This window comes from Xyrauchen texanus, chromosome 34 (genome assembly GCF_025860055.1).
Source record: "Xyrauchen texanus isolate HMW12.3.18 chromosome 34, RBS_HiC_50CHRs, whole genome shotgun sequence".
NCBI lineage: Eukaryota > Metazoa > Chordata > Actinopteri > Cypriniformes > Catostomidae > Xyrauchen > Xyrauchen texanus.
Window position 1 is genome coordinate 5709116 of NC_068309.1, and position 12727 is coordinate 5721842.

General features: G+C 42.4%; 2 protein-coding genes across 7 annotated transcripts in view; one reads left to right on the forward strand and one right to left on the reverse strand.

Moving 5' to 3' along the window:
- LOC127627436 (phospholipase A2 inhibitor and Ly6/PLAUR domain-containing protein-like) overlaps positions 1-12727 on the forward strand; it is a 349614-nt gene that overhangs the window by 207347 nt on the left and 129540 nt on the right. The gene's annotated exons all lie outside the window — the stretch shown is intronic.
- The window catches only part of LOC127627441 (three-finger toxin MALT0070C-like), a 50563-nt gene continuing 47322 nt past the window's right edge, over positions 9487-12727 (reverse strand). For 2 of the 4 annotated variants that reach the window (XM_052103818.1, XM_052103817.1), the window contains exons 2-4: positions 10421-10540; positions 10117-10242; positions 9487-9749 (exon numbers count right to left, since the gene is read on the reverse strand). In XM_052103818.1, the coding sequence (XP_051959778.1) occupies positions 9682-9749; positions 10117-10242; positions 10421-10540 (314 nt within the window). In that variant the 3' untranslated portion in view covers positions 9487-9681. Of the gene's footprint in view, positions 9750-10116; positions 10243-10420; positions 10541-10640; positions 10744-12727 lie in introns of those variants that run through there. The other 2 variants (XM_052103816.1, XM_052103819.1) reach the window with 2 other exon arrangements.

A 12727-nucleotide genomic window follows, 5' to 3' on the forward strand; every position in this document is an offset into this window, starting at 1 on the left:
CGTTATGTTACCACTCTGCCATTCTGAACAGGTGTATGTGTGCCGGCTGTAATATACTTTTAAAAGAACAGTTTTAGACCCATTTGTTGACTGTCCTGCCTGGCGTGATGTCGCATAAATAAAAACAATTAAAAAAATAAGAAGCCCTGTCGCTCGTGGTGGCTGGTTAGGACACGGTGCCAGTCACGCTTCTTGAGGCCAGGGTAGTGAGGTTTATACACTGCACAGCTACCAGCTTGCTACCGTTACACCTGAAGTAAATAACAAACAAAAAGTTCTGTCTGTTATTGACATGGGTGCATCATGCTTATGTTCTCTTGGCAGCATGCACTCACGTCAATAGTTTATATCTGTCTCTCGCAAACACGGGTGCACCTCGCGTAGCGCTCACATTGCGCTGCGCTTCAGGGTCACAAGCTGTCTGTTTTTTATGTCCAGAGCGTGCTGTCTGGATCCTGACTTACCTGTCTGGTTCAGTTTCGATTTGTATATTGCCTTATTGTCTTGCGCTCATGCCATTTGTGTGTTTTGTTGACTTGTGAGAGCACACAGCTTTGTTTTTTTAATGTCTTAAGTCATACCCCGCCTCCTTGTTTTACTATTATTAGTTTATTTGTTATATATGCCCTGCATTAACCAGTCGGTCTGGTGTGCTTGTTTATTTCAGTTTATTCCATGTTATTCTCAACCCACTCCGGTCAGTCCTGTTTCCAGCTGCCTTCTGTCCCTGCCCTGGTTTATTCGTTTTAGCCTTCAGGGTTGGGTCGGTCTCACTGCTGATTCGTGACATATGACATGATATAAGTATATATGATAAGGATATGACAACAAATAACCTTGGAATTTATTAGCTGCCTTACTAAAATAATTCCTTCTTTGAACCTAGAATGATAGGATAATAATTTATTTTTGAATAATATGTCTTTGTTATTTCATATAAAGTAACTCTGTGGTGAAAATTGTGCTACTAAACAAGATCCATGCTAGCAGGGCTTGTTTGTATAAATTGGCCAATTTGTTGTCAGAAGTATTAAATAAATTGTAAAAATACATTCTTAACTTCTCAGATTCTTCATAAGCTCGATCAACCTTTTAACTTTGAAAGTGTCATTAAGTGTTAAAAAATCTAAGACATTAAGTCCCTCTTTCTCTTTAGTATTACAAATTACTTTTTTTAAATAATGTTTTTTTTCCTAAACAAGCCCTCCGCAAAACTATCAGAGCAGCCAAACGCCAGTACAGGCACAAGGTTGAAGGACAGTTCAACACCACCGACTCTAGAAGCATGTGGCAGGGAATTAACATCATCACGGACTACAAAAGGAATAAAAACTCTGCCATGAACACCGCTGCCCTCTACCAGATTAGCTAAATACTTTTTATGCTCGTTTCGAGGGAAATAACACTGCCCTCATGGAGAGAGCACTCGTGGCCAATGCTATATACTGTAGGTTAGATCACTCTCCATCTCTGTAGCGGATGTAACCCAATCCTTCCTACATGTGAATATCCGTAAAGCCGTGGGTCCAGACGGCATTCCGGGCCGCGTCATCAGAGTGTGCTCGAACCAACTGGCTGGTGTTTTTACTGACATTTTAAACTTTTCCCTCTCCTTGTCTGTAGTCCCAACATGCTTCAATACATCCACCATTGTGCCTGTACCAATGCAATCAAAAATCACTTGCATAAATGACTGGCATCAACCACTCCACTGATGATGCCATTGCATCTACACTACACACTGCTCTCTCCCACCTGGAAAAAAGGAACACATATGTGAGAATGCTGTTTGTAGACTACAGCTCAGCATTCAACACCATATTGCCCTCCAAGCTTGATGTGAAACTTAACAAGACTGATGTGAGCTTAAACAGCTCGCTGTGCAGCTGGATCCTGGACTTCCTGTCAAGCAGATGCCAGGTGGTTAGAATGGTCAGCAACACCTCCTCACCACTGACCCTCAACACTGGACCCCCGCAGTGCTGTATTCTCAGCCCACTCCTGTATTCCCTGTACACACATGACTGTGTGGCAACACATAGCTCCAATGCCATCATTAAGTTTGCTGACGATACAACGGTGGTAGGTCTGATCACTGACAATAATGAAACAGCCTACAGAGAGGAGGTGCACACTCTGACATGCTGGTGTCAGGAGCAGAACCTCTCCCTCAACTTCAGCAAGACCTAGGAGCTTGTGGTGGAAAGACAAAGAACACAGCCCCATCACCATTAATGGAGCACCGGTGGAGAGAGTCAGCAGCTTCAAGTTCCTCTGTGTCCATATCACTGAGGAACTCACATGGTCCGGTCCACACTGAGGCCGTTGTGAAGAAGGCTCATCAGCACCTCTTCTTCCTGAGATGGCTGTGGAAGTTTGGAATGAACCACCACATCCTCACACGGTTCTACACCAGCACTGTAGAGAGCATCCTGACTGGCTGCATCACCGCCTGGTACGGCAATAGCACAACCGCAAAGCCCTACAAAGGGTGGTGCGAACTGCCAGACATCATCGGAGGTGAGCTTCCCTCCCTCCAGGACATATATACCAGGCGTTTTGGGAAAAAAGCTCTGAGGATCATCAGAGACTCCAGCCACCCGAGCCATGGGCTGCTATCACTGCTACCATCAGGCAGGCGGTATCGCAGCATCAGGGCCCGTACCAGCCGACTCCATGACAGCTTCTTCCCCAAGCAATCAGACTTTTGAACTTTTGATCTCTCACGATCAATATACATCAGCACTGCACTTTATTAATCTTATTATCGTATTATCTCACACTGGACTATCATAAATGATATTCTCTCTTAACAACACACTGGCTACTGACTATCAACCGACAGCCTGAATGTCAATACAGTATATTTTATATACACTTTATATAAGTTTTTTTATTGTATGTGTATTCTATATTGTGTGTATTGTTTACTGTATGTTGTATATTATTATTGTGTTGTGTAATTATGTGTAAATTAGATATGTAAATTGTGTTGTGTAAATCTGATGTTTATTGTAAATTTTTATATGTCTCGTCTCATCACTGTCATGACTGCTATGTTGCTCGGAACTGCACCTTTCACCCACTGTTGCACTTGTGCATAAGGTTGTGTGACAATAAAAGTGATTTGATATTGATTTGATTTAATTGGCTCTTTTACATGTAAGTTGGGAATTCCTTTTCTGTCCCAGCCATATTGGGTTTCCAATTTTCACTTTTATACAAGTGGACCATTTCAGGCTAAATAGTCTCTGACCTTCTGCTGGCAGTTTGCCATTGCGTCAATTTTATAATATACTGTAGATCAGTGCTAAAGACCCATGTTGAAATGTGGGACTTATGACACTTTTTTAATAAAGGGTTTTCTGTGGCTCTTTTCAGAACCTTGGGTTTTACAACAAAGCCTCTACTTATCAGGAACCACTATATTCACGGCATCATTTGGGTTTCTTTAGCTCCACACCAGTGGAACACTCTCGAGAACATCTCGGTTACTGACCTAAACTTCGTTCCCTGATGGAGGGAAAGAGATGTTGTGTCAATATAGCGACAATAGGGGTCGATCTTGAGACCCCCAGACACCTTCAGATCTTTGAGAAAAGGCCAATGAGAATTGGCGAGTACAATTTGCATGCCACTCCCCCCGACATACGAGTATAAAAGGGAGCTGGAATGCGGGATTCATTCAGGTTTTGCACTGAGGAGCCAAGACAAGGTCCCAGCCATTACAGCGGTGTAGTACAGCCTATGGCAAGAGGGACACAATGTCTTGTTCCCTCCATCAGGGAACGGAGGTTACATCAGTAACCGAGACATTCCCCTTCTGTCACTCACTCGACGTTGTGTCGATGTAGTAACACCAGGGGTCCCTATACGCAATGCCACAACGGCTGAACAGTGTTACGTGAACTGCAGATGCAGGTGTAGGCAAGCTACTGTGAGCATAGGAACAGATGCACTCGGACTGCACGTAGCCTCCCCCATAAAAAATTAGTGTAGTTCCCAACAACCCAGAGGGGGGGGTGGAGGAGTTGTATCTAGTATGGGAGCAGGCCGCACCTGCTGCTTTTCTCTCTATGTTTTCTCTCTACAGAATATTAAATTCGGCTGGGGCCTAAAAATGCTCATAAAATGCGCCGGGAAGGCATTCTTTTCCTTTCCTATTCTTTCAGGTGGAAAAGACCCTGCGGAGACCACACCCTGATCTGAAGGTAATGGGGGCGAATACGTAATATGGGCTCAAGGCTGCACATGGAAGAGGCGCGGTGGTAGGACCTGCCCTTTGTAGGGGAGGAGCTCTACAAACAGCGACAGGGGCAGAGAGGGCTCTGCCAAAGGGAGACGTGTGTCAACCGAAAAGGAGACCATACTCTGGCAGATACATAATAGGAGGTTGCCGGAGTAACCGAGACCTGTGGAGCACTTACCACAGTACAGGGATGCCTGATAGAAAGGTGCCATTGGCCAGTGCCCACGAGGATGCCAGACTCCTTTGTAGAGTTTGCTCGTATTGCCCAAAGGGGCGGGCATGTCCTGGGCCTGGTAAGCCAGCACGGTGGAGTTCACGACCCAGTGGGCAACCCTTTGTTCGGAGACAGCGTTCCCTTTCCGCTGTCTGCCAAGGCAGGCAAAGAGCTGCTCAGAGCATCTAGAGCTCTGCGTGTGATCCAAATAGATGCGCAAATCACGCACCGGACACAGCAATGAGAAGGCTGGGTCTGCCTCCTCCTTGGGCAGCTTCGCTTGTAGGCTCACCACCTGGCCCCTAAAGGGGGCGTGGGAACCTTGGGCATATAGCCCGGTTTGGGGTCTCTGGATTACGTGAGAGTCTTCCGGACCGAACTCCACTCACGTTTCGCTGACAGAGAACGCTTGCAGGTCCCCGACCCTCTGATGAATGTGAGCGCAGTCATGAGGGTGGTCTTTAATGCGACGGCCTTTAACTCGACTGACTCTAGGGGCTCGAGCGGGGCTCTCTGTAGGCCTGGAGGACCACGGAGAGGTCCCATGAGGGAAAGAGGCGCAGCCTAGGAGGGTTCAACCTTCTGGCGTCACTCAGGAACCCGATGATCAGGTCATGCTTACCAAGAGACTTACCTTCAACGCAATCGTGGTGTGTTGCTATAGCAGCTACAATACCTTGAGAGTGGAGGGGGACAGCTGCCCCTCCAATTCTCTTGTAGGAAGGGAAGCACTGACCCAACTGCACACCTCTGGGGGTCTTCGCTACGGGAAGAACACCACTTAGTGAACAAACGCCACTTCAGAGAATACAGCCCTGGCCTGAGTGATCGTGTAAACAACTGCAGGCAGTAGACCACTTAGGTCGGCCTCTCCGCTGTCGAGGGTAGTGAGAGTGGATGAGCTGAAGGATTGTGTTCGGGCAGTGAAAGGTGCCCCTCACAACCTTGTCAGCTCCTCATACACCTCTTGGAAAAAGGGGACTGGGGGGGTGTGGCTGCAAGGACCATGCCAAACTCATCATCAAGCCACGAGTGCTTAGGGGCGGTTGGATGGTTCCACTCAAGCCCGACATTCTGAGCGGCACGAGCAATCATGGCGGTCAGCACCACGTTGAGCAATCTCCAATGCAGCGATCGACATCTCATCTAATCCTCGAGCTCCAAAAGAGACATTAGGCTGGCACTGAGGCGAGCTGTCTGTCTCCTCCCAGAACTGGATGGAAGCAAACGAGCATGCTGGGGAATGAGCGGTCCGTGGGGAATTACCCGGCGGAACCGTACCCAATGAAGCCCCCGAATTACCGGGGCGCCCTCATACCCGTAGGTAGAAAGACCGCGGGGGGACAGCTGAAGTGGCTTTCCCTTGAAAGAAGGAAATCCGTGACAGCAACATTGCCATGGTCATGTTCTCGCAATGAGAATATGAACCATATACGAATGCTTCCTCAATGTGTTTATTGCCCAGACAAGTAAAGGTATGGTGGCCTGAGAGGTGGAGAGGTACAACTGCACCCAGGAACTGCAAAAGACGGAAAGGCATCTTTAAAAAGTAGCATGTTTAAAAAGATGTTCAATGTCAATGTGCTTGCTCTAATAGAGGACATTTTACACTTTTAGAGAAAATACACTCTTTTAGCACTGTCAAAGCGCCCAGGGGCGTAGTCTGCACTGGTGTGCAGAGGGAGAGAAAGCCGCTGGAATGTGCCGTATATCCAACAGCATACGCTTCTGAAGAGGTGAATGGAATAGTAGAAGTATTCAGCTCGCTGATATACAACCGCTTGGCTCCGAAGAAGAAATCTGAATGAATCCCGCATTCCGGCTCCCTTTTATACCCGTATGTCGGGTGTAGTGGCATGCAAATTCTACTCGCCAATCCTCATTGGCCTTTTCTCAAAGATCTGAAGGTGTCTGGGACTCTCAAGATCGACCCCTGTCACTACATCGACACAACTTCGAGTGAGTGACAGAAGGGGAACCTAAATGTACTATTCCTGCAAGAAACTTGAAGAACTGGACTATCCTTCAATAACCCCATCATAAGGGAAATACTTTCGATGCTCTTAAAATATATTTTGAATTTATGTGTACATGAATAGAATATTTGAGGTAATGGGTGTCTAGAGAATCTCCAGAGGGTTCCGCCAGTGTGCAGGTGAGGAACCTCAAATGGTGCCTTGAGTATCTTTACATTTTTACAGTGCTAATTTAAACACATTTTGAGAAGTTAGATCATGTTGCATGCATCTATGTGCATTCCACACACTGAAAAGTCACAAAACTATGGCCCTTTGATTTTCGTAATGCAGAAAACGTGGATGGAATCACAGAATCCAGTCATAAAAAAGGAATTTACTACAAAACATGGAATGTCAAAGAATGTAACATATTTGGGATACAATTAATGTATAAATGCACAGTTAATGGGGCCATGAAGGGGTGTACCTGGTCTGCAATGATGTTTAGGTAGGTGGCACGTGTCAAATTGACATCCACATGAATGGCCGGCCCCAGGTTTTCCCAGCCTAAAATATCCCACTCCCTCCATCACACTCTGCTTGTTGTCTTTCAACAGTGCATCCTGGTGCTACCGATTACCCAGTTAAACGCGACACACTTACACGGCTGTCCACGTGATGTAGAACAGAACTCATCAGACGTGACAACCTTTTTCCACTGCTCCAAGGTCCAGTTACGAAGCTTGCGTGCCCATTATAGGAGCTTTCTTCGACGGACAGGGGTCATCGTGGGTACTCTGACCAGTCTGTGTCTATGCAGCCCCATCCGCAGCAGGATGTGATGTCCTGTGTGTTGTGCCACATTCCTTCCGTAAACATCATTAAAATGTTCTGTTAGTTGTGCCACAGTAGACCTTCTGTCGGTCTCGGACTAGACGGGATAGCCTTTGTAGCACTCGTGGATTGATGAGCCTTGGGCGCCCAGCACCCTGTCGCTGATTTGTGGATTGTCCCTCCTCGGACCACTGTCATTAGTTACTCACCACTGCTGACCGAGAGCACCCCACAAGCCTTGCCGTTTCAGAAATGCTCTGACCCAGCAATCTGGCCATAACAATTTGGCTCTTGTCAAAGTCGCTCAGGTCTTTACTCCTTCCCATTTCTCCTGCATTCAACATGTTGACTACGAGAACTGATCGTTTGCTTACCATCTAATCTACCCAGACATTGACATGTGGCCTTGTTACGAGATGATCATCATTATCCGCTTCACCTGTGAGTGGTCATAATGTTTTGCCTCATAAGTGTTTACAGATCTAGATATTCCTTCCACTTCTGACAAAAATATCCTCCCAAAAATTGATGTACAAATAAATCCTGGTGTGATCAGAGGAACGTAGACTTTATCAAGTTTTTCTGCTCTCCTGATCTGGAATTTCTCATGCTTCTTTGTCGACCATTTTGGCTACCGAGGGAATTCACAGCGGTTATTATCACTGCTGTGTACATCCCCCTCATGCTAAAACAGACCGGGCACTCAAGGAAACCGTGCACCCTGAGGCCGCGTTCATTGTAACCGGGGACTTTAACAAAGCCAATTTGAAACCAATCGCACCAAAATACCACCAACATATCAGTTTCAACACACGAGGGGACCGGGAAACTTCCCTTATAGATTCCATCTAATCAAAACAAAAAGGATTTGATGTTCATATGATATTTATTGTATAAGATTCACATGATTAGAATTTGGTGTGGATTTGACACTAATTCTGCCCTATTCCAGAAGTATTTAAACACCTTGTTTCTCTTTGTAAAGACATCAGTACAGTCACTGTCCCTGAACAAGCTTCAGATCTTGATCAGCTCATCACAATCCACTGTGAATCATCTAATTCATAACCATGTTTGCATGAAGGCAATTTCTATTACTTTAAAATATATATATATATATCTGTAGATCTACACTTACACTTTTGCACTTTTTCTTACATTTATAAGTTGCTTTGGAGAAATGTGTTTGCTAAAACATGCAAATTAGCACATGGTCAAATAAATACCTGAGCCGTTGCAAAGATCAGTGGTTGCAAGGTGTGCCTTTAGCCCTTTGTACCCTAATTACTATTTTGTTTTTTTCAATATCAGGAGATATAGCACCACATCTAAACGTCAAATACTGGCACACATAATGTTTTCCATATTTGTTTATTTAAACTGTTTCAAACTGTATAATGCATTCTTTTCTTTTATTGTTACAAATTAGAAAAAAATTTAAAAGGAGCGCTCAGACATCACAGAAATGAAACAATGGCACAGTAGAAATAAGTAGACAACCTTGACATTAGTGTGATGTGTGTGTGTGTGTGTGTGTGTTTGTGCGTGCGTGCGTGTGTGCATGTGTGTGTGTGTTAATGTGTGTGTGTGTGTGTGTGTGTGTGTGTGCCTGTGTGTGTGTGTGTGTGTGTTTGTGCGTGCGTGTGTGTGTGTGTGTGTGTGTTTGTGTGCGTGTGTTAATGTGTGTTTGTGTGCCTGTGTTAATGTGCGCGTGTGTTTGTGTGCGTGTGTTAATGTGTGCGCGTGTTGCTAAGAAGCACAATTGATTTCACACAAAAAAACGGACTAGTTCTTGTAAGTCTCTCTTAAATAAATGTGTCGTTATTGTCTTAAATGTAAATGTAACCACTTGTGGTCCTGTTGTTTCTAAGGATTTCAGATCTTTTAATGGTTAAAGCACATTTTCATGATTTTTTTGGATCAGTTAAAGACACATTTCACACAGAAATATTCTCTCACACAGTGTCATTGTAAGATTCTTCAGAAGTCACTTTAATAGTAATTACAGGAAATGACATGTGCATGTAAATCTTTAACTTCAGCAGTTTAGTACTGTCTTTATTAAGTGTATACAGGAAAACTGAATCTTTTTAACTCAACTTTTACAGGAAATACAGATTATGTAAATCTTAGTAAATGTAAAAATAGATCATTATATATATATATATATATATATATATATATATATATATATATATATATATATATATATATATATATATATTATATATTTCACTGGTCATAATATTGATGCATTTGTTTTCCATGATTGAAATAAGAAACACATTATTAAGTTCCTAACATACAGAAATAGTAAAGATAAACAACACACAAGCTATTTAGTAAGGCAAAGTAATTCATTCAGAAATGTGTTAACATGTTAAATCCTCTTCGCTGCAGCTGCAGAATGTGAAGTGCTGTTGAACTCAATTAAAGAAGATGTAGAAGAACAGAGGCAACAAGAGAAGCTGGAAACTTCCCTTATAGATTCCATCTAATCAAAACAAGAAGGATTTGATGTTCATATGATATTTATTGTTTAAGATTCACATGATTAGAATTTGGTGTGGATTTGACACTAATTCTGCCCTATTCCAGAAGTATTTAAACACCTTGTTCCTCTTTGTAAAGACATCAGTACAGTCACTGTCCCTAAACAAGCTTCAGATCTTGATCAGCTCATCACAATCCACTGTGTCTAATTCATAACCATGTTTGCATGAAGGCAATTTCTATTACTTAAAAAAAAAAAGATCTGTAGATCTACACTTACACTTTTGCACTTTTTCTTTCATTTATAAGTTGCTTTGGAGAAATGTGTTTGCTAAAACATGCAAATTAGCACATGGTCAAATAAATACCTGAGCCGTTGCAAAGATCAGTTTCACAGCACTTGGTAACAACTGTTACTCCAGCTATGGATTGAACAGTTCCAGCAACACATGGGTTTAAACATGATTGTTGTGTTAAAGTCACCTTGGAGTTACCTATAACAAGGACACAAGCCATTTATCATAAATGACAAATGAGTTATTCCAGAAAACATGCCACGCTTGTATAAGAATAATGTACACAAATGAAACATTAAACAGATGCTGATTGACAGTTATGTGAATTTGCACTCCAGTGGTGTTATCATTTTCAGTGTATTATGATTGGACTTACCATTGGAGACTTCCGCTGTTATACTCGCACATTTGTCATTTCCACTGGGACATGTTACTATTGTTCTGTTACAAATACCAGTATCATCAAGTTCGCACTTATAACATTTGAGAGAGTGTCCTTTAGTAAGAAAGAGAGAGAGAAAGACATTAATTGACATCTTTATGTGCAACACATAATATATTAATAATTAACATTTTTTTTTATTTTATTTTTTTACCTCCAGTGAGTAAAATTGAGAGAAGCACAATCGAGATTTGCAGATCCATCTTTGGTCAGCAGTGGAATGAAATCACAATGTTTCAGGGCGCTTTTATAACTGCTTAAAAAGGGGAGGGTTTAGTGTCAAAACTGCTCATTAAAATTAGCAGCAGGAATAACAAAACTGTTTTTATCATTTTATGATGTTTCATGAAATGAAACCAATTTAGAAATGAATAAATCTTACATAAATTCAACTAGAAACTCTTTAAGAAATTAATTCACATTCACATTCAATCAGATGTTTTAAGAAAACTTCTATTAACTTAAAAAAAAAACAGTCAATGTCATTTATATTTTATTTATATTTCAATATTCAGATGACTGTGAATTCCTATTAGGATCAAATAGTTCCCCTAATTGACTATAATTTAACGGCCCGGGTGTAAATGGCCTCTGTTCCCTTCCGCTGTCCACCAAAGCAGACAAAGAGCTGCTCAGAAAGTCTAAAGCTCTGTGCGGTCCAGATAGTTACGCAAAGCACGTACCGGACACAGCAACGAAGGGGCTCTGTCTGCCTCCTCCCGGGGCAGCTCTTGCAGGTTCACTGGTCTCTGAAGGGTGTGGTAGGAACATTGGGCACGTAGCCCGGTCGTGGTCTTAGGATCACATGCGTGTCTGCCGGACCGAACTCCAGGCAAGTGTCGCTAATAGAGAACGCTTGCAGGTCTCAAAATGAGGAAAAGTATCTCACTGTCCCATTGCTTATGGGGGGCACTGTATGTAAACTTTACTCTGCCCAAAAAAAATCGCACAAGTATTTGCATAGAACTTATGTCACGCAATAAATAATACCACATGAAGAAACAGATGCACGTTTTAGAAGAGAAATCACTTTTTCTTAATTTGATGCAAATTGCTTACAAAACTGAAACTAAACACTGACGCGCACGGACATATCTGAACTATTACAAGCCCCAAAGGGAGAAAAACAAGAAACACAGAAACAAGTGCACTGGTCAAAGTCACATCACTTGGAATCAAATAATAAATCACATCAATTAAATTCGCTGCCCTACATTAGCATAATCATATACAGTAGTGTTTGTCAATCTGATTTATATTTGTTTTGGCAGAGACACATTTATGTGGCCAAGTTTGTGAATGTGTTTATTCAGTCGTAGCTCAGTTAAACCTCCAGTGACCAAGTGTAAATACCCCCAAATATACATCACTGTCCAGAGCAATATAATAAAAGAGCAGGGGATGCACAGCATACAGCCCATTTAACCTACCAAATTCACATGAATATGCTGTATTATTTATATTGGAAATGGAATAGAGAGAAGAACCTCAGAATTAAATTGCAATTGACCCAGCCCATTAGCGCTTTGCCTTCCAATTTCGCCACGAAAATATCAAAACGTCATGGCCACGCCCATTAACTTATGACGTTAATGGGCATTTGATCAACGTATGATGTATGCAACCTAGTCTCATATAATGAACATTACTATAACTACATGTTTGCAAACTGAGTTTCACATGCCACTTTATACGTTTGCTGCAGTTTCCTGGTGAAATGACCACTAGAGGCACTACAACAATGGCGCATTTCATTCACTTTTACAATTCGCAGGTACTGTGACCATTTAGGGCTTTATAAACACATATTTTTATTTTATAAAAAAATTAATTTGATTTCTCACAACCTTCTATGTTTTTATATCAAACACTGTTACTCTAACACATCATTTGAAAAACAACATGTTGTAAAGCTTGTATTACAGACCCACCCACCCAATTTACACCAGTGCAATTAACTTGCACTGTAGCTCACCTGATAGACTGTTGAATTTTGGACTCAGAGACTGAGGATTGAGCCCAAAAATGAAAGTGAAAGTGCCATAGAAGTGACACTGTATGACATGGTTGCTTTAGTGGTTTTCATGTCGAATTTGCTTTTTAAACACTATCAGTTAGGTTTAATATCAAACTAATATTCATCTTAAAAACCTCATCTGAATACAACATCATTTCACCCACTTTTGGCACCCCCCACTGGACATTTCACTGGGAAACTGCAGACAAACGTGCAATGAAGCA